General features: G+C 37.7%; 1 protein-coding gene across 2 annotated transcripts in view; it reads left to right on the forward strand.

The window, feature by feature from the left end:
* Positions 1-1,600: 1,600 nt before the first annotated feature.
* NUP133 (nucleoporin 133) overlaps positions 1,601-19,742 on the forward strand; it is a 30,349-nt gene continuing 12,207 nt past the window's right edge. Inside the window, exons 1-18 of one of the 2 annotated variants that reach the window (XM_010391551.4) lie at positions 1,601-1,842; positions 2,956-3,074; positions 3,878-3,981; positions 5,021-5,128; positions 6,710-6,841; positions 7,141-7,311; positions 7,933-8,088; positions 8,184-8,254; positions 8,832-8,979; positions 9,786-9,933; positions 10,572-10,729; positions 11,479-11,570; positions 13,801-13,964; positions 15,318-15,412; positions 15,533-15,757; positions 16,764-16,886; positions 17,342-17,441; positions 18,400-18,642. In XM_010391551.4, coding sequence (XP_010389853.3) covers positions 1,658-1,842; positions 2,956-3,074; positions 3,878-3,981; positions 5,021-5,128; positions 6,710-6,841; positions 7,141-7,311; positions 7,933-8,088; positions 8,184-8,254; positions 8,832-8,979; positions 9,786-9,933; positions 10,572-10,729; positions 11,479-11,570; positions 13,801-13,964; positions 15,318-15,412; positions 15,533-15,757; positions 16,764-16,886; positions 17,342-17,441; positions 18,400-18,642 — 2,542 coding nt within the window. In that variant the 5' untranslated portion in view covers positions 1,601-1,657. The remainder of the gene's footprint in view (positions 1,843-2,955; positions 3,075-3,877; positions 3,982-5,020; positions 5,129-6,709; positions 6,842-7,140; positions 7,312-7,932; positions 8,089-8,183; positions 8,255-8,831; positions 8,980-9,785; positions 9,934-10,571; positions 10,730-11,478; positions 11,571-13,800; positions 13,965-15,317; positions 15,413-15,532; positions 15,758-16,763; positions 16,887-17,341; positions 17,442-18,399; positions 18,643-19,742) is intronic. The other variant, XM_010391552.4, reaches the window with a different exon arrangement.

Genomic DNA, 19,742 nt, shown 5'->3' on the forward strand with positions numbered 1-19,742 from the left:
GGATATTTATGGGACGGTCAAGAACTGGTTAAGTCTGTAACTGCTATCAGTAGAAATTATTTCTGTGTTGAAAATGGAATTTGAATGTTAAGTTCTATCTCTATCCTGAAGATGGAGCTCTTACAGGGCTGGGACAGCAAAATGAAGCCAACTAATTCCCTAAGGAAGTGTAGCTGGGTATAGATGGGGTTCAATCAGCAAAAAACAACTGTTCATGCTGCATCATTTAAAATATTTTAGGAACGAGCTGTGAAGACGAGCTTTCATTTTTTAAAATAATTTGAATATCACCATCATAAATGTTGAGAAATGTGGATGTCAGCTTGAATTTTTTTCCAGAGTTTTCCATATTTGTTTGTTTGTATGTGCATTTCCTGGTTTGCTTTGTTTGTTTTTCTTGATGAAGTGACAGTAACATGATGATTTAGCATCATATGTATAAAGAAGGCTATATAGAAGGATACTAGGATACTATGTTAATGTAACAGCATAGTGGAGCCCCATAAATTTTGGTATTTTGCTTTTCACATAAAATCAAAGCCAAAGGAGATGATTTGAATGAAAAAAACAAAGCACTGACACTGACAGGTGCCTCATACTTAGTCCTGCCAGATGAACCATCTCAAGTTTATCTCATCTCCGTTTTGGTTCAGTCACATTGGACCACAATCCACACAGAAAGCCTAACAGTCCTGAATCTATTATCAAAGAACACATTTTTGAAAAGTTCTGGGATTTTTTTTTTGTACTCTATTTTTAGTTAATTTTATATTAACTGATTGGCTTTGTTGACAATACAGATACAAATCAATTCTTTCCCCAAGTGGATGGTACATACCTACCTTCAGAAAGCTTTTTCATGCAAACCAATGCCACTGAGCATTTTCTTTTAGTGAGGAAAATTTAGCTCCCCTTGAAAGCTAAAATCTATTTCTACACCATAGAATAGCTGTAGAGCATGGTTGTTACATACTATAGATGTGAAACATACCAAGGTTTGCATGGAATATGGTTTCGTGTATTTATTTATTTAATTAGAAAATTGGGGACAAACACAGGTATGCACAGGCTATTTTGAAGATAAGGCAAACTCTTAGTGGAAAATACGTCCTTCCAAATGGTCTTTGAACAGCTGCTTTTTGAGCATATCCAGCCTTTCCCTGCTTCAGCTAACCGCATGAACTCGGTGAGGAATGGTTCCCAAACCCAGCCCTGTGAATCTTCCTGGGAGCGTCCCGGAGGATCACGCATCTATTCAGGACTATCCGAGGGAGAGGACCGTGTTTTAGTTTGGCGCTGAGGGCTGGCACCGCTGAGGCACACCCTGTGCGCCATCCACCGCCGGGAGGCCAAGCCCGCTGTCCTGCAGGAGTAGCCGGACACCTGCCGCGGGGTTTCCGCCGCTCCCCGGCAGGGGCCGCGGCGCGCTCGGATGCGCTCGGCTCTGTTCGGCTCCGTTCGGCTCCACCCGCCGTCGTTCGGCTCCTCCCAGATTCTCTGGTCTCGCTCGGCTCCGCCCGGCCAAACTCGGCTTCGTTCGGCTCCTGCCAGTCCCGCTCGGCTCCCGGCGGTTCCCGCGCGGCCCCGCCCCGCGGTGACGCGCTCAGCGGGCGCCTGGCGGGAGTGCGGGGCCGGCGTCGCTGCCGCATCCACAGCCATGTTCCCGTCAGCTCCCAACTCCCCGCGGACCCCGGGCGGGTCGGCCCGCAGAGCCCTCGGCAGCGCCGCGCCCAGCCCTCTCTCCCGGCCGGGCGGCAAGAAGGGGCTGCCCGTCGTGGCGGCAGCCGCCTCCCCGGTGCTGTTCTCGCCGGCGACGCGGAGGAGCGGCTCCCTCTCGGCGCGGTGAGTCCCGCCCCTCGCCGCACACCCGGCCTCGTTGTTAGGTGCTCGAACCAGTGTGGGTTACGTTATAGTACTGTACATAACGTGTTCAGCGTTATGAATACCTCTTACTAGGTTTTGAATTCGAGGGTTCCTCAAATATATCCCTGTGTGATGTGTGATATATGAAAATAGTAAGAACTTCCTTATTTAAAAAGATAAAATAGTCAAAGTTCAGGCATTGCACACCCACCCACCCCTCTCCCCAGCTTCCTGTCTACTCCCTTCCCTGCGAATCAAAACTGAGATACAGCATGAGCTCCAGATCAGTTTCAGGCTTCCTACTCTCTTTCCTCAGGAGCAGCTATTAGTTGTGTTGGTAAGATAAAGAGGATTGCCCATGTTCAGTTTTGGGGAACTTTTACTTCAGGTCTGCATAATAATTTTTGCACACTGGGTGTCAGGATTCTCTTCTAGCTTTTCCATTTCACACTGGGAGGTCTGAGGCATCATTTTACTTGTGAGGAGAAATAAAAAGAGGGCATTGACTTCTAAAAGCAGAGAAATTTGCCCACCTAATTGTGTTCAAAAGACAAGACAGATCTATGCTGTCCCAGAGAGAGAAGGTGGGGAAAGATGCATAGCAGCTTTTGTAAATGATATTGTGAAACAGATAAGAACTGCAGTCTCCACAGCAACCTAAGGGTGGTAGAAGTGCTGGTGGATCCAAGCTGCCATGGGTGTTGAAAGTGTTGCAGTGTGTGTACTGCCCAGCAGTGCCAGAGCTAGGGATGGAAGTAGGCAGTGCAGTCGGGGAAGAGCTTGTGCTAAGCTTCTTCTGACACTGTGAATGTCTTTATTCTGTAGATAACCAGAGTGTAGAGAAGTTGAACAGTGAGTTTGTTGCTGGTGGAGTAATGCACATTCAAAGTCAGTTCTTTAAAAATAAACAATTTGATGACAGCTAGCAACTTGTAAGGAAGCCACCAAATTATTGCTTTAGGTGGTGTTGCCAGAGGAAGCATGTTTATTTTTCACAAATCTGTTTCTAAATACATACTGATGAAGTAAATGTATGCTGAAATTTATGAAGAAGCAATAAAAAGTTAACTGTAACTTTTTATTTTGTTTAAGAGCGACTCCTACCAGAGTTATCCAGCTTCCTACAGCAAGTGAGACTATTAACTATGATGTTAAAGCTTTTGGATCCTCTCTGCCTGTTAAGGTTATGGAAGCCCTGAAGAAGGCTGATGGTAAAAATTGATGTTATTTTTTTCAATGAAAATTGACAAGTGAGAGAAATCATAACATGTCATTGATGCCATTGAAATAGTGACTTTACAGGGGAAGCTAAAACGTCTGTGCCTTGCTTCGAATCCAGCTTGGTTATCTATGTTACAAGAATTACAGTAATACATACCCATGTGGGTGTGAATGTATGGAAATATCCTTCAGGTGCTGCTTATGCAATTTTTTGTAAAAATCCAAGGTTATAAAGAAAGCCAATATTAGGTTTTTAGTAACTTTTACTTATTGGTTCTTTCTCGTCTTTTTTACTTGTTTTGATTCTGCTGTGTCCTAGAGTGAATGCTTTATTTTTTTCTTTATTTCAATTCCCATTTGTTATCTCTTCCAAATGCCCCAGTGATACAAGCCTTTCCCTGAATTCAAGAAATTGGTCTCCTAAGCAATTTTTTCTCTATGGATAAGTTTTCCCTTTATAGTAGATATAAGAGGAACCAAGTATGTATCTTAAAAATAATCTTAACAATTGTTGAGCGATTTACAAGGCTGTTATAATCAGCTCTTAAATAGGTGGAAATGGGTTTTAGGGTTGTCTTTTCATTCTCAAAAGTTGAGGGTTTATTGAATGGATTTTTAAGCTAAGTGTAGTAATTTCATATGTTAATCAAATAGAAGGAAATTCTAACATGGAAACTAATTTAACTGTAAGTATTTGTTATTTTCATGTAAGAATGAATGTTTGTTGGTTTAGAGGTTACTGTGCAGTGTTTTAAACATCTGAATGCTTTAAGAAAATTACTTTTTTATGTAGCTGATGACCAGCTGAGCGTTCAAGTGGATGAAAGTGGATGGGCCTGGCTAGTTCATAAAGAGAGGCTGATTATTTGGAAGATTGGTCAGTCTGCAGTAGCTAAGGTAACTGAAAGGTCAAGATGGAAGAAAGTATATTTTATGCTATTTGAACTGCTTATACAGTTATGGGGTTGGGGTTTTTTTCAACTGGATTTTGTCTGGTTTCCCCGAAAAGCAGCAGGATTGATAGGAAGTCATGCTAACAGTAACTGAAACTCAAGCTTTTGAGACAGCTTATAATTTTTATATTCCTCGCTTCTGCTTTAATTGTCACCTTGACACTAAGATTAATTCTTTGTATTTTAATAGGTGTGGCTCTTAGGTTAGATAGTCTTGATAAAGCTTATTTTGATAATTAAAATCTAGTTGATATGTTACGGACTGGTTTAGATTATTCTGGGACCAATTTTCAACTTGCAAAAAACCCCAAAAGCACATTTAGTTTCAGAGGTACTAAACATATGTTTCACCTAGATTTCTTAGGTCAAGAATTTTTTTATCCCCTCTGGACAGTGTTTGTTTCAGTATTTTTTCAGTGATGGTCAGAGAAAAACTGTAGTTACAAAATCAGTATCTTTCAGTCAGGGCAGTGTATGTTAATTATACAGGTCCTGCTCTTACAGGGGAGTGTCAGCTATGCACATTCTGGCACTTGGAGAGATTTTTCAAGGGATTAAAATTTTTCTGGTTGTTTAACTTCAAGGGTGTAGGGGAGTGAGAAGTGTTTCCCCTCTCTACTCTGTTAGTACCTAATAAGCTTTCTCAAGTATTTCTAGTTTAATTTTTTTAGACTGTTGTAACAAGGAATAGTTAAATAATCCCTGATAGAAATAATTCAATATTGTAGTGTTGTGAGAAACACTCAGAAATAATTAAAGAAAACCAGTGATGTTTGAAAAGGTACCATTAGATGTTATTTAGCTGTTTGCTGGTTGTGACAACCTTGTTGAAATTGTTTTGTGACATTTTTGGTTCCCTTACACAGTGCCTGGGTTAGTTGAAATGTAATTTTTAGCAGGGTCAAAAAGTCTAAAGATCTTCTGGCAGAGGAATAAGTTCTTTCAGTCTCATATTTATTATGACATCTCTTTCTTTCTTCCAGTTATCTCTCTGCAAGGAATTGCAGCTGCCACCCAGTGACTTCCAGTGGAGTTCTAGTTTAGCAGCTATATCTTGTCTCAATTCTTCAGGTGAAGCACCTTCTCTGCAGGTGATCAAATTTTAAATGTTATTGTTTAAAAGCACCTGTAGAATAACTTTGAATATATCCTTTTTTTATCAAAAGGATATATTCCAAGTATTTTAAAACATTTGGTGGTATGCTATCTATTCAAAAGGTCAGAATTGATAGTTGGCAATAAATAATCGTTGAAGTAAACAAAATTCTGCTCATCCTTTTAAATTGCACCATGTGCATCTCACAGGATCAGATTAAATAATAGTTTTCCTAAGGATTTCTTGACATGCTTTCATAACAAACAAAAATACAGTAAACTAGGAGGTGGTGGGTTAACAACATCAAGGCAATCAAACCTGGGGTCTGACCAAGAGCAATTTAAGTGTTGGCTGAACACTGTTGTTCAGTGGATTAATTCCCAGTATCCATAGCTGAGAGGCAAACACCAGCACCTTCCCTTGGCTGGTCTTTATAAGGAAGCTGACACTGGGAGGACAGATTTAACCTGTCTTGACTGATTGGTTTCCTAAGTGGCTTTTTGTAAGTTACTGTGCTAGAGGGTGAGGTTCAGAGATCAGTTGTGTTCTGAAAGTGTGTTAATGTGCCTGGTACATCTTTTTATTCATGAAAAGAACCTCTCATTTTCAGCTTGGGTGTAGATTTCAGTTAATTTATGCGATGCTCTAATAAAACCAGCTAAGAAGTTGTCCTTGAAGTAAGCAGCAGCACAGAATGTGTAATAGGTTCTTTTCTTTTGATCTGCTGTTGTGTTACACTTCCAGATCATAAAAAAAAGTATTTTGGGATTATCTCGTAAAACCTGAAGTGTTCTGACTTAGTCATATCCAAAGACGTTTAAGAGGAAGTAATACACCTAAACCTAGTATTTTATTTATTGTGTTTTTAAATTTCATCTTTCTTTGGCTTGTGAACTGAAGGTCAGTGTCTGGTAAAAAATTGGTTAGAAAATTCCAAGGAACTCAACAACAACTTCCAGCTACAATTCTTCTATTGTTCTGTGGTTTTTGCTTTTTTTTTAACAACCAGTAGATTAAGTACAATGCTTTCATCTAAATCTACCTGAACACAGTCTCTTGCTTCATGCTTTTAATTTGGTATCTGTGATTTCCTGACTTACACTTTAGGCCTATGCCTTTGAAGAGAAGAGCCACCATGCGATTTGATATTTCTTTTAAAGACACTAGAGCAGTTTCTTTGTTAAATTATAGTCTGCATTTGAAGTCTGCCATAGCAGCTTTTAACTCTTGGCATCTGTAATCCTCCACATGCTCTTTTCTGTTCTATAACGGTAAGTTTTGTTAGCATTTCAGCAGCAGACCCTGAATTATCAGGAACAAGAACCACTAGAAGTATTCATTAGCAAAATAAGTGAGTATAACATTCCCTGCACAAATTAAGTTGTGCTGCAGAATGGTTTTGTGATTCAGTTCCAGGTTCATCAGAGTGCATCCATATGTATTTACTACTTTCTCGTGTCTTTGTCACCCACAGTCTTGATATGTAAAATGACATGTTTTAGTTAAAGCTGCAATCTGATGATGATGATGATTATTCTTATCTTGCCTGTTCTGTTAATTACTTTTTCACTTCAAGTCTCTGGCAATAATGGTTGCTACCAGTGAAGGTTCTGTGCGCTACTGGCCCAATCTCGCACATGAAGGATCCTATACAGACACTTTCACAGACTTTGGAGGCTCTTTGTGCAGTTTCCTCAGAGCAGTAAAGGTAAACCAGTATGATTTATATTAAAATATGGGTTTTATTCATAGTTTAAAGATGAAAATGCACGCTCAACTTTATCAGTCTTAAATCTATAATAAATGTCGTGAAGGTAACACTATTTCTCGTCATTAGATTCCAAGAATTACGCGAGAGATTAGTTCTGTTTGTCTTTTTCTAAGGATGCCTTGTGTCTTGTTCAGTGTTTACCCGTATGAGCTGACAAAGAATTTTAGCTGACAATAGAGCTTTCAAGAATGTGATTTTTATTTTTTTTAATGTAGTTCCTTTCTCTTTTTTTTTAGGGAGGAAGCTTTATTTTGTCATCTTCCAGAGGTCAGCTAGTCCGGTTGATACCTGATAGTTCTGGCAAGATTCATCAGCATGCCCTGCCACAGGGGCAGGGCATGTTTTCTGGAATTGGTAGAAAGGTTTCTTCTCTCCTTGGTATATTGTCTCCTGGAAATGATGCTGTGGTAAGCTTGAGAAATATTCATCTTCTTTAATTTCTCTCTGTAATTCCTAGGCTCTGTGTTTAAGACAGGAAAAAGAAAAGATTGTATAAGGATGTGTGATGACAAAAAAGACAAGACTCAGTTCATTTATGTTACTTACATTTCTTTGAAATTTGAATCAAAGAGAGAAACTAAATAAATCTGTATGTTTTGTGAAGGCAAATGCTGGCTTGCTCTTCAACTCTGAATAAAAGGAGATGACTTGGAGTAGTAGTCCTTCCTGGGGAATATGCCATGGTTGCATATCCTACCCCTTTCTAGTGATAGCCTCATCACTACTTGAAGGAACCAGCCTGTAAATTGTTCTTTTCTGATTTAGCACTGCCAAGGGTTGATGACTGGGTTGAGTTTTGTCAATGAACTCTGCAGAAGCTGGCAGAAATTATGAGAAATGTATTTAGTATAGATGTTATTTTAAAATAAGACTTCTCTTGGAAGTTACCATAATGCTCATCTTGAATGCAACTTGCGTAATTGCCCAAGGAAGTGACTCTTTTTATGGACTGAGAGCAGTTTAGATTATTCTATCCAGATAATAAGGCTTTGCTTTAACCTTTTCACTTTTTCATTTGTTAAATGCAGATTTCTAGTGTTCTTTGGGATAGAGAGAGATCAAGCTTTTACATGCTTACAAGTTCAAATCTAAACAAATGGGAGATTGATGATTCATCAGAACGTTACATTCTCAGCTGGGATATCAACAGGATCCTTAAAGAACATATCACAGATGCAATTTGGGTAAGAGCCAGCCCAACTGGAAGGGGTTAGTGTGTTGGTTTTAATTGATAACCTGTTTATATACAATTACACAACAGATGTATTTATTTTTTTAGGGATCTGAAAGTAACTATGAAGATATTAAGGGAGGAGTAAATATACAATACATGGATTTGCAGCAGAATCGGTAAGGAAGTACACTTGCATCTGGTAAGGCCTTCATTAGTGACATAAATCTCTTCTGTTTTCCTGCAAAAACTTCATATAAGTAAATTGCAATTTAATTTTGCTGGAGTGGCAGTGTGGTTAAATAAGCACCTATGTTAGGTAATTAAGTTATCCTATATTTCATGCTATCATTGTCTTTTTAGGCATTACAAATCCTTTACCTGATAATAATTCCGTTCACTTTTTTTAGTGTCATTTTATCAGGTTTATTTGTTTTGCCTTGATTTTACAAGGACAAAAAATAAGCAACTGTAACTTGTTCCAGCAGATGCAGAGAATTCCATATCTCTAGCATTTGATTTAGTTACATGAAATTACAACTGCCTTGGTTCAGTTTTGTACTGCGGTATGAATACTGTTAATAAAGTAGGTTGGAAGAACAAATAGTATAGTTTTTCTTTCTAAAAAAAAAAGAGATGGGAAAGTATCTAGTTGAGATTGTGCTTAGATATCTTTTTTTTTTTGAGTGGTAGTGTTTGAGCAAGTAAAATATATAGTAATCATCTCTCAATGGTGTGATACCTGTTGTTGAATAGTGATGGACTGGTCATACTTGCTGCCGCATGGCATCCTGGCGATCGTCCGTGTCTTGTCTACTACACTCTGATAACAGTAGAAGATAAAGGCTACCAGATGTCTGATGATGTTGTTGTGGAGGTCACACAGTATAATCCATCTTTTCAGGTAATGGAGGTTCTGATACTGACTTGAGGAAGCTCAGTGTTTCAGAGTATTCCTGTACATAAATCATGTGTCAGATTTTTGGCTAAAGGAAAATCAGTTTCTCTTGGAAGTATGTATTTGTAATACTCTGAGGAAAATGTGTACCAGCATCTCTTACTGTTTAATACTAACTGTATATAAAGTTTAGACTTTGCATTTTAAGGTATAACATAAAACCCTCAAAAATAATCTGACTCCTACAAATTTATTTTAATTTTTGTGCTGTCTGTGAAAGTTTCTACAGAGCGATTTTGTCGTGTGCTCTTGCAACCCATTTAGAACAGATCTCAAACTCTGAGACTCTTGTTGCAGGATAAGAAATTAAGAGACCTGTGTTTTGGTCCTTGCTAGGTAGCTGGCTTGCTCGGAATACATTGTCTGTGCTGTGTCTTCTGGAAGCATAAACTTGGGCATTGGATTTCTTTGGTAAAATTCTTCCACTCTTCCTCCTGTCCCCACTGCCTGGCATCTTAAAATTCAGAGGTGGAAGAAGAGTGTGAAAACTGTAGAATAATTGATCTGTTTACTTATCTCTCCATGTGAAATTAACAAGAATATAATGCATACAGAAGGGGAAAAAAACCCCCAGGATCTAAAATTTTAAGGCAAATTAAAAGCCATTTTGTTTAGGTTTTTAGGTTTAAGTTACAGCCATATCTCATTGATAAAATTAAAACAAGTTCAGGCAGCTTGGATTAGCATTTAAAATTTTAAGTGTTTAAGGTATTGATTATATATGCGTTACTGTTCGTATTTAACACTTTCAGTCAGAAGATGAAGTGTTGTGCTGCCTGGTAGTCCCAGATTACTTCAGCCATGCTGCTTACCTTTATAAGGAAGATGAAGTGTTTGCTTGTTCTACTGGAACTGGCAGAATCTCCTTACCACAGGAGAAAATCATATTTGGCATACAAGGTAACGTGCTGTGGAGGGGAATCACAGTTTGTTGATACCTTCTGAGTATTTAGATATCTGAGAGAGCAGTGTCATACTTGTGCACCTGTATTAAATGTTTCAAGTTGGGAATTTCTCATGAGTGTATGGAGAAGTGCTGATGTGACATCCAGTATTGTTACTCTACAGTGTTTTAAATGAAAATGAAGCAGATCCCTATTCTTGGTATGTGAGAGGATGGGGGGTTTGCCTGTGGGGCTTTTTCCTTGTTTTTCTTTTTCCTAATATTCACTGTGGGTTGATTCTTTCCTTGAAGTTAACTCAGTGTCAGATGTCTCTAAGTATGTCATACATGACCTTCAGAGGTGTTTTCAAGTAGGGCAGGGACATCGGTCCTTAGGTAGAATTTGAATTAACAGAATCTTGAGTTTTTTTCTTCTTTTCTTCCTTTTTTTTTTTTTTTTTTTAACACTTGCATTATCTGGAAGTCTACATCTAGAGTAGCAAATAGTTCCACAATCTCTAAGTCAGGTGCAGTAAGCAAGTACTGTTGGTTGGTTAATGACAAAAAGTAATAATTGTCTATGAAACTTACATTTTGGTTTTAAAATAAAGGGGTCTTTATGTGCTTGCTTTTTTTTTCCCTCTCCTCATTTTAGGAGATAGTATTTTAGGAGCAGGTTCCTGTAATAGCCTTCCCATCTTCTTTGCCAAAAAAAGCGGACTTCTCACTATCTTGTCCAGGGAAAATGTTTCTGTGCTTCCTGAAGATCTTGAAGATGCCCTGTCCTCTTCTATTGCTGGACCAAGAAGTGAGGTAATGGTTATTTGCTTGCCTGATGGAAAACAGGGCACAAATAAGGTGGTCTTTTATGTCACTTTTGAATTTTCACTGTGGAAATCCTGGCTTGTTTGGGTTTTAGAGTTGTTGTTTTTTTTTTAAATAGAGACTTAAACACATGTGATGAAGGCAGTTTTCAAAACGTAAAAATTTTTACATCTGCCAGTTTGGGTAGCTTTTTTTGTTTTCCTATGTTTCGCAGTTGAGGTTTCCATGAAATTTGCATTTTTTTCCATGTAGGTGTGTTGCTGTCCATCACTAAGCCTGATATAGCACTATAGTCAGTTGTTATTATTGACTAGTATTTTAGTGGAAGGCCTTTGTGTGATTGCTCTGATGGAACTGTATTTTTCTTAACAAACTAGTCTCTAGTTAAGTTTGTCTGCAGTTAGACCATTTTTGTGGATGATGGTACTCAGGAATACCTTTTAAATTCTGTGAAGAATGGTGGGTTTGAATCTTCAAATAATTATCATTAAAAAATCTGATGGGCAGAATAAATTGGTGTAAGTTCCTTTGCAGATGGTGTGAATTTTGGTCAAACCTCTGTGTGACTTTCATTGTGTGGTATCTTAGAGGTTTATGTTTGACTTAATAAACACAACTGCTTCCAGGTGGTGATTTTATTTTAAATCTGTGCCGTTACTACTTAAAATTTTTGTTTTCATTTCATAATGAAGACTAATATTTGTCTTTCAGCTGAAGTTTTTATTTTGCATTTTCAGAGTCCTGCATTTGATGCAACCAGTAGGCTAGAAATTATAGCTCAAGAAGATAAGACCAAATTACTGAAAGCTGCTTTTCTACAGTACTGCAGGTAGAAATTGCACTTCGTTTTTGAGACTTTGCTGGTTTTGAAGACACTCTGATATTTGAGTAAGAGATTGTCTTGGTTAGGATACTCCTGTGCTATTTTAGTTGTAGCTATTTTAGTGACATATCTTTATTAGGAAAGTGTTAAATAAGCCTTGGGCTAGTGAAGAAAGGGTATGTGCTAGAAAGGAGCAGACTTCTGTAATCTCAATGACTTGTCACTTTGTGTAAATTCTATGGGTATGTTTGTGCCAGTGAAACAATTTTCAGCTTTGCATTTTGACTGTTTTATTCTTTATTAAGTGGTGTTTTGTTGTTAAAAAACTTTCTTTTTCATCATCATTTTTATTTGCCTAGCTCTTTTCAGCAATACTTTTGAATGTGCTTATGACCATGAAGACTAACTGGTATGGTAGACCTTGGGCAGGATGATACTGGTTTTTTAGATTGGCTGATATGGAAGAGTGAGTGGAAAAAAATACCCTGTTTGTCAAACTATCCTGATAAAAGCAGTTGGACTGTGGGGAGGCATGCGATGCTTCTGAAAGGTTTGATGTTGAGATGAGTGATTTAAACAGAGGAGGAAAATGAGGAAAAAGGAGATAAACAGATCTGTAGATTAATTATATTTAGAGGGGATTGTTTACAATATTTATGTATTTAAAAAACAAAACAAACCCTCTTAGGACTAATCTCCTTCAAGAGTCTTAAAACTTGGAATGAAGAGGTTTGAGATAACAAGAGGTAGGAATGCTTTTGACATAGAGCTTCGTGTGAGATAAGAAATATTGAAGGGGATTAGGCACAGAGAATAAAGGATACCAATACAAGATCTGTAAACAGGCACTGAATTCTGCAGGAATTCAGAAGTGTCATTAAACAGAAGTGCTGCTGAAGGTAGCTGGAGTAGCTGTGGTCTGAGAGCACAGTTAACAAACATGTCTTTGAGGATGTGCACAAGGGGGTTGGAAACAGAAGGAAGTGGGAGGTAGTAAGGAAAACAGTGTGAAACAGTATGAAAGTTGAAAGTTATTTTGATAAAAATCTGGGTTATACTTATGAAGCCAGAAGAAAATAATAATTTTATGTATATAGTAGTTATTCTGAATTTTTTTCCAGAAAAAAATAGTATGGTAAAATAATTGGAGCAATCTTGCACAGAACAGGTCCAGATGGGCACTGGGTTGATGCAGACCAAATAATGGAAGGTTGTGCAGCCACTGGAAGTGTAAAGTCCACCAGTTATACAGTGAGCACTGGCAGCTTTACAGACCTAGTGATCTTCACAGGGAATAGGAGGTTCCATGGAAAGATCAAGTTGACCCTTTCTGAGGGCATTTCATGATATGAAGAAGGTCCCATGTAATTTCCTTAGAAACACATCCTGCTGGGTAGTAAAGATGGGACTTTCTTTTTTAGTAGGAGATCCAGTATATTCCATTTTTTAAAAGTATCCTTTGCTTTAGTTTACCTTTGTGCAATTTCTGGATGCACTGCTGGCTTTGGTTTATTTTTTAATTTGTAGACATCATGGTCATGTAAGTGTTCAAACTGAAAGTTTCATGAAAAATATAAATACTTCCAGTACTGGAATCACAATATCCCTTCTCAGTCAGAATACTATAATTTTTTAGTCACAAAATCAAGTCTCTGGGGTTTGTGTATATGGCATAATTCTTACATAGAAATACGACTTCCTACCTTGAAGGTCTATGTTTGGTTGCTTCTTGCTCTTTTACTAATTGATATGAATGAAAGGATTCTTTGCAATTATAGGAAATAAAAAGAATGCATTATATTTGCTGAAGTGTTTTCCTGAGAGCTTTTACAAGCTTCTGCTCTATTGCCATTAGTGGGAGTGATTGAGAAAATGAGAAAATTTTAAAACAAGCAATTGAAATTTAGTGACTTAGCTACCAGACACATCCAGACTTGGCTCTGTGTGATGAGTATTTTCTCTTAAATAATAATAATACTAGAGGTAATAAAATAAAGTGTGCCTTAACTCCTGGCTTGTGCTTTTTTGGTTTATAAGTTGTGCAGCCTACTTGCTTTTAAAGAATTTGAATACCTTTTATCCACAGGTAATTTAGAGAGAGTGCAAACAATGCTTGACGTATATAATCAAAAACTTCACAAAAAGTGTATCAGAAAATCCTGTTAACTGAGGGGGTTTTTCTTCTATAATCCTGTCTGTTGATTTTATTTAACATACTTTATTTCATTTCTTTCAGGAAAGATATAGTCAATGCACAAAGCATGGTAATTGAGCTCTTCCCAAGTAATGCAGATCTGGATTCTGATGCTGAGCTGGATAGGGCAGTGACTCAGATCAGTGTGGACTTAATGGATGACTACCCTGCCTCTGATCCAAGATGGGCTGAATCTGTACCTGAAGGTAAATATAATATGTTGGTTTTTGAGCTTTTTGGGTTGTTTTTTTTTTCTGAAATAGTATCCATAATATTCTAAATAACATTATACTTTAAGCTTTGCAAGGAAGGCATAGGTGTCTCTTGCCCTCTACCACCACTAGATACATTTGCAGAAAGACTTAAAGATGCATCTTTTGATACTACCAGATAAACTTGCAGTCTGCTGTGATTAGTTCTTGACTTCATGTAGTAAACACAAGCAGCGAGGAAAACGTATTCCTGAGAAGGGTACTTTGTGCAAGGATCAGGTGGTGTCACTTTAGTATTTCCATGATTCCATGCGTAGTTTTGAATAATTTTTAAAAAAATAGATGTGTTAAGAGAAAGGGTTTGTTTGTTCATTCTTAGCCCTTTTGTCAGTGTGACTGCACAGCTTCTGGTCACCTTAGATCCTGGGTAGAGCAAGCTCGTATTCTTCTGGGGCTTTGGTATTTATGTCTGCCTGAAAGAGGACTAGAGAAATTGATTTACGAGTATTTGTTGTACATAAAGGATTAAAGCAGACATGTTTTCAGCAAGAAACTTCTTTGTTCATGCTTTGGTGTCTCTTACAAGTTTTAATTTGAAAGTGGTCCCAGGACCTCTAGGCAGTAGTTGCCAGTTACAGGGTAGAGGCTTAATTTGAAAGTTCATGTAAATATTTACAGATGGATGATGTTTCCTGTTGTTGTTTCTGTGTGGCAGCCAGATGGAAATTGTCAGGCATCAGATCCTCTTTATTTCCGGAAACAACTTTAATTTGGCAGCCTATCTGTGTTTATTCTTGACTAAAGCCAGAAGTGAAAATTGATAGCTTCTTGGAAATCGTCTTGCTAATTTTGCTCAGTGATAGTTCTTCTAGGCTTTTTATCTTGATATTCTAACTACACTTAGAATATACAAAAAATCTGGATGCACAGTCAGATCTGAATGCATGTTAGCACTGTAGTTTCTAGTAGCTGTGGTCTAGGACATAATAAATTTAGCAATAGCTAGTCCACCATGAGGATAAAAATCTGAGTCTGAATCCTACTAAAACTAGAATATGCTCATGAGCTGCTATTTTAGCAGTGTAATAAATTGGGTACTTCAGAATATTACTGATCTAAAGATACTTTAGTTCTTCTAAAAGCTTTACTTCAGCTGTGATAGAGTTAAAAAAACAGATTAAAAGAGCATGGTAAGTAGTATATAAATGTGTGTGCATATACTGTAAAAAGTACCGGTGTGGTACTACTGTAAAAATTGACAGATAAGTTCACTTCAGAGGCAAAAAACACAGTTACCCAGAAATGAAGATATCAAGTGCTCTGATCTAAGATTTTACTTTTTTTTAGAAGCAGCTGGTTTCAGCAACACATCTCTCATTCTTCTTCATCAACTAGAGGATAAGACAAAAGCACACTCCTTCTTCATTGAGTTTCTTCATCAGGTAAATTCTACTGTTCTTTTGGTATCAGCACACACAGATTATTACTTTGTCTTGATTCTGCTAGAACACTAAAGTTTAAACTGCATGGGGTGTTTTGTTTTGTTTTTTTTGTAATGAAAGGTTGGTGCATTTGAACGTCTGGGCAGCTTTCCAGTGCGAGGGATGCCGATGGCCACTCGCCTGTTGCTCTGTGAGCACGCAGAGAAACTGGCAGCAGCTATTGTTCTCAAGAATCACCACTCTAGGCTGCCTGATCTAGTGAATGCTGCTATACTGATTGCATTAAACAAAAGGGAGTGTGATGTTCCACCAAGCCTTACCCCTGCTGATGTGTTCTTCAGGGAGGTAAGAAACCTGTCATTCATGAATTACTGTATAGTGTTGCATGTAGTAAATGTTACAGTGCGTTGAAATGTACTTTGAAACTCTTCCCTGTGAAACTGTAAAAGTTAATTCAACTTCACACAACTACCCTTTAGATAGGGATGGTGTGGTAGTATTTTCCTCACTTTAATGTATGTACTGTTTTGTGTCTGCAGCTGAAACGTGAATTCTGACAAATTTCTTGTAGCTGAAGTAAAGTTGTTACAATTTCCAACATGGATAAGAAATGAAAAAAACAATTGAAATTCTCTGACACATAAGAAGATGTATGCTAAATTACCATTTTTAAGGGACGAACTGAAGAGTATAAAGCTCTCCAGACAGGAGAGCTGCTTTGATGAGCTGTCCTGGGTGGAATTGTATTTATTCAGTCTCTTATAATTTTTGTCTTCTCTAACATTAGTCAAGCTAAGTTAATTCTCAGTTTATGCCACGTTCCAGTCAAGTGCTCTGTCTTTATTTCTTTCTTCCTTCTTGAGAAGAACTATGCACAAAACATTTATTCTTAGGAAGTTTTTTACTGTAGAGAACAATAGTTGCTAAGGGAGAATAATAAATATAAAAGAAAATAGAAATAATAGTCTGCTATTTTAAAGCAGATCTGTTAAGCAGTATACTTTATCTAACAAACATTCTGCTGCCAAATATTCCAGAAGATGATGGAGGAATATGCTTAATGGAAGTGTATGGAGTTGCCTTCAGAAATGAGGATTTTTTTTTTTCCCTGTCAGATTTAAGTCCAGAAAGAAGGCATTTTTTGTAGTCTTAAGTATTGTGTGAGCCATAAGCTGGTGATTTCATTATCCATTAGGGTACTCAATACCTTTTAATATTTTTTGGCTATTTATGTGGTTTATAATAGTATGTAACGTGCATCTTTTTCTATACAGCTCTTAAATTGGCTTTCAGGTATCAGCTGATAGTGGACATGTTTGTGTTCAGTGTAACTTTTCTTTCTGTCTTCAAGGTATCCCAGATAGATTCCATCTTTGAATGCTTATTAGAAGAGGAGGAACAAATCCTGAAAGATGTGCCTATTGAATCAATTGAGTGGGCCCAAATAGTTGTCAATGTGAACAACATCATTAAGGTACAGAACTGCATTAACCAAGATGTTTGTGGGAGGGGAAGATAAACACTGAAGAGCACAGAACAAGTTGAGCGCAGCTCATCCAAGTTACTGACATGAGAGGAAAAGTGAATATGCTTTTCACATGTCCAAGTACAGTAGGAAGGAAAAGACAGCCTTGGGCAGAATTAGGGACATTCCTTTTCCTCCTGAGCCACCATTAAAGATAATTTGAGAAATTGCAGCTTTGTTGGAAGCTGTGAAGTCGTGAATATGTAGCAAAGAGTGAAGAGCTTGTGTTTGACCGCTGAGGTTTCTTGCTCAGTCAGTATGTCCCCTTCTGTACAACTGAGAAAGTGGTGTAGAAAGAATGTGGATATTTAAAGAACATTACAGAATTATAAAAGACAACATCTTTTATGGTCTGTGTATACTGAGGTAGACTTGAAAATGCTCACATCCTTGCCTTTAAATAGGATATGCTACAAGCTGCCTGTCAGTATCGTCAGTCTAGAGCCTCTTTCTATAAAACAGGAGAACTTCCAGAAAGAGAACCTGAATATATTCCATGGACAGGTGAGAAACTACTATTACAAGTTCGTAAGTTTCAGAACACATGAATTTCAGTCTGAATTTTAAACTTACTATTAAAAGCTTCTACAGGGTTGTCAGTAGACTAAGTGAAAATGAAGTTTTCATTTGGAGAATGAAATGGGATTAATCAATGAACACTTAGTTTGTCCAGTATTGATGATAATTTTTTAAAACTTGCATTGCACATTTGGCTATAAAACCACAAGCTTGGGGAAAAAACCTAACTTTAGAATTTTTATATTTTTTTTTAATGCATCGGTTCTGGCTGGCAGATCTTTGGAGTACATAACATTAAAATAAATCATAAAATGTGGTCTATAACTGTTCTAAAAGGACTGATGATTCTCGACTTGCGTAGATGTGTTTTGTTTTGATGGTTTAATAATGTGAAAAATTATCAGAATAAATGTTCTCAGAAGCAAGCACTTTCCAGTTGGTGCTTAAGCTTCCTTGTAGCTTCTACATGCAAAACACACTTGTTTAGTGCTTCTAAGACAAAAGTCTTGTGAATAGCAGGACCCATGCAAACTCTTTTAATCTTCTGTTTTGACAACTACATCAAAGTGTTCAAATCAGACTAACAGAAGTTGCCTTTTCCTTGTGTGTATTCTCTTAGTTTGCTTTAAAATAGTCCAAGTAGTTCTTTTCTTCTGGAAGAAGAGCTGCTATTGGTAGTTGGCAGCGTAGATCTGCGTAGTTCCGGATTTTTGTTTACCACATCTTGGCCCAACTTAATATGTAAAAGTAGATGGGAGTAGTTGCTCTTTGGGGGTGTGGATCAATGATGGTATTACGTTGATTTTCAAAATGAAAACATGTATTAGCTTTTTCCCCTCGTATTTTTTTTTATTATACATAGTAATGTTTTTCTTACACTTTACCGTAGATTGCTGTGGTGACTGGATTATTGCTTTAATGTTCCCTGTGTTGTTTTCCCAAGCGTCCAGTGGCCTCCGCACGGCGATAACGCGTCAGCATGGAATCATTCTGAAGGTGGTGTATCCCCAGGTGGACAGCAACCTCCGCAGCGTCGTGGCTGAGCAGCTGGTGGCACTCCTGGATTGCTTCCTGGACGGCTACGTTGCTCAGCTGAAGTCTGTGGATCGCCTGGCCGATCAGGAGCGGTACAGCAGCGTGGAAATGGAATACGTCCAGAAAAGATCCGAACTCTTGTCCCCTCTCCGTAAGTGCTCTCCGTGTTCTTTAGCACAAAGATTAAATGGTCCATTCAATGAGGAAATTGCACAGATTTGATAGAGTAAATGGGATCTCTGTATGAATTCTGCTTGCTTTACACATTTGCTTTCAGAGTACAAGTGACTGGTTTTATGATTTAATGAGATAATTACAAAATAAAAGCAGATCACAAGTTTGCATCCAGGACTGCACTCCATGTGCATACCTCTTATTAGGCATGTGGCTGCTTGAATTTTTTTTTCTACTAACTTGTTACATTTTCCTGGCAGGATTTTATCTTGTTCTGCCTGGCTAAAAGTAGCCTGTAAATGGATTTCTAGATGTTTACATTGTTGCGAGTTGAGATAAACTTATATGCCTCAAAAGCTTGTTTGGTATTTATCAGGGAATAGTTACTTTTTCAATATCGATTATTTAATAATTGTACCCAATGTGGTCAAGTCTTCAATGAGTAAGTGACAGAAAAGCTCTCTTTTAAAATGGAAATAATTTGGTGTAAATGCATTTTAGTAACTTTGGAAAGTTTAGGTTTTTTTACTAAAGCAAATGATATAAGTGGAACAATCTATTGACAATTTTTGAGCATTCTTAAAAAAAGTTTCATAAATTATCTTTGTTTGTTTTCCTGATATTCATGGGCTGTGTTAGCTTATGAATACATTTTATATCATATGTTCAATCTAAGGTTCATAATTCCTTACAAACAAAACTGAGTCTTTTGCCAACTCTTACGTATTTAACTGAATGAAAAGAAAGATTCTAAGTAGTATCTTTTTAATACAAGCCAAATTGTCTTTATTTGTCCTGTTCTTTTTCAAAAGCCTTTGGCTGCTATGTTTTTGCTTTGTGTATTTAAGTGGCTGTTATTATAGATGTTAAGTCATGGGTGGAATTCCCTCCCCCAGTGCAAATAGCAGATGATACTAACTTTCAGAAGAAAAAGAAGACTTGGTGCCATTTAGTATTCCCGTCTTCCCTCTTGTGTTATGGGACAGAGGTGGTAGGTCAGTGTGCTTGCATGTTGCACAGGAGATGTGTGCAGTGGGGGAATATTCCTTTGGGAACGTGTAAGTATCTCCTCGATGG

The sequence above is a fragment of the Corvus cornix genome, chromosome 3 (genome assembly GCF_000738735.6).
Source record: "Corvus cornix cornix isolate S_Up_H32 chromosome 3, ASM73873v5, whole genome shotgun sequence".
NCBI classification, from domain to species: domain Eukaryota; kingdom Metazoa; phylum Chordata; class Aves; order Passeriformes; family Corvidae; genus Corvus; species Corvus cornix.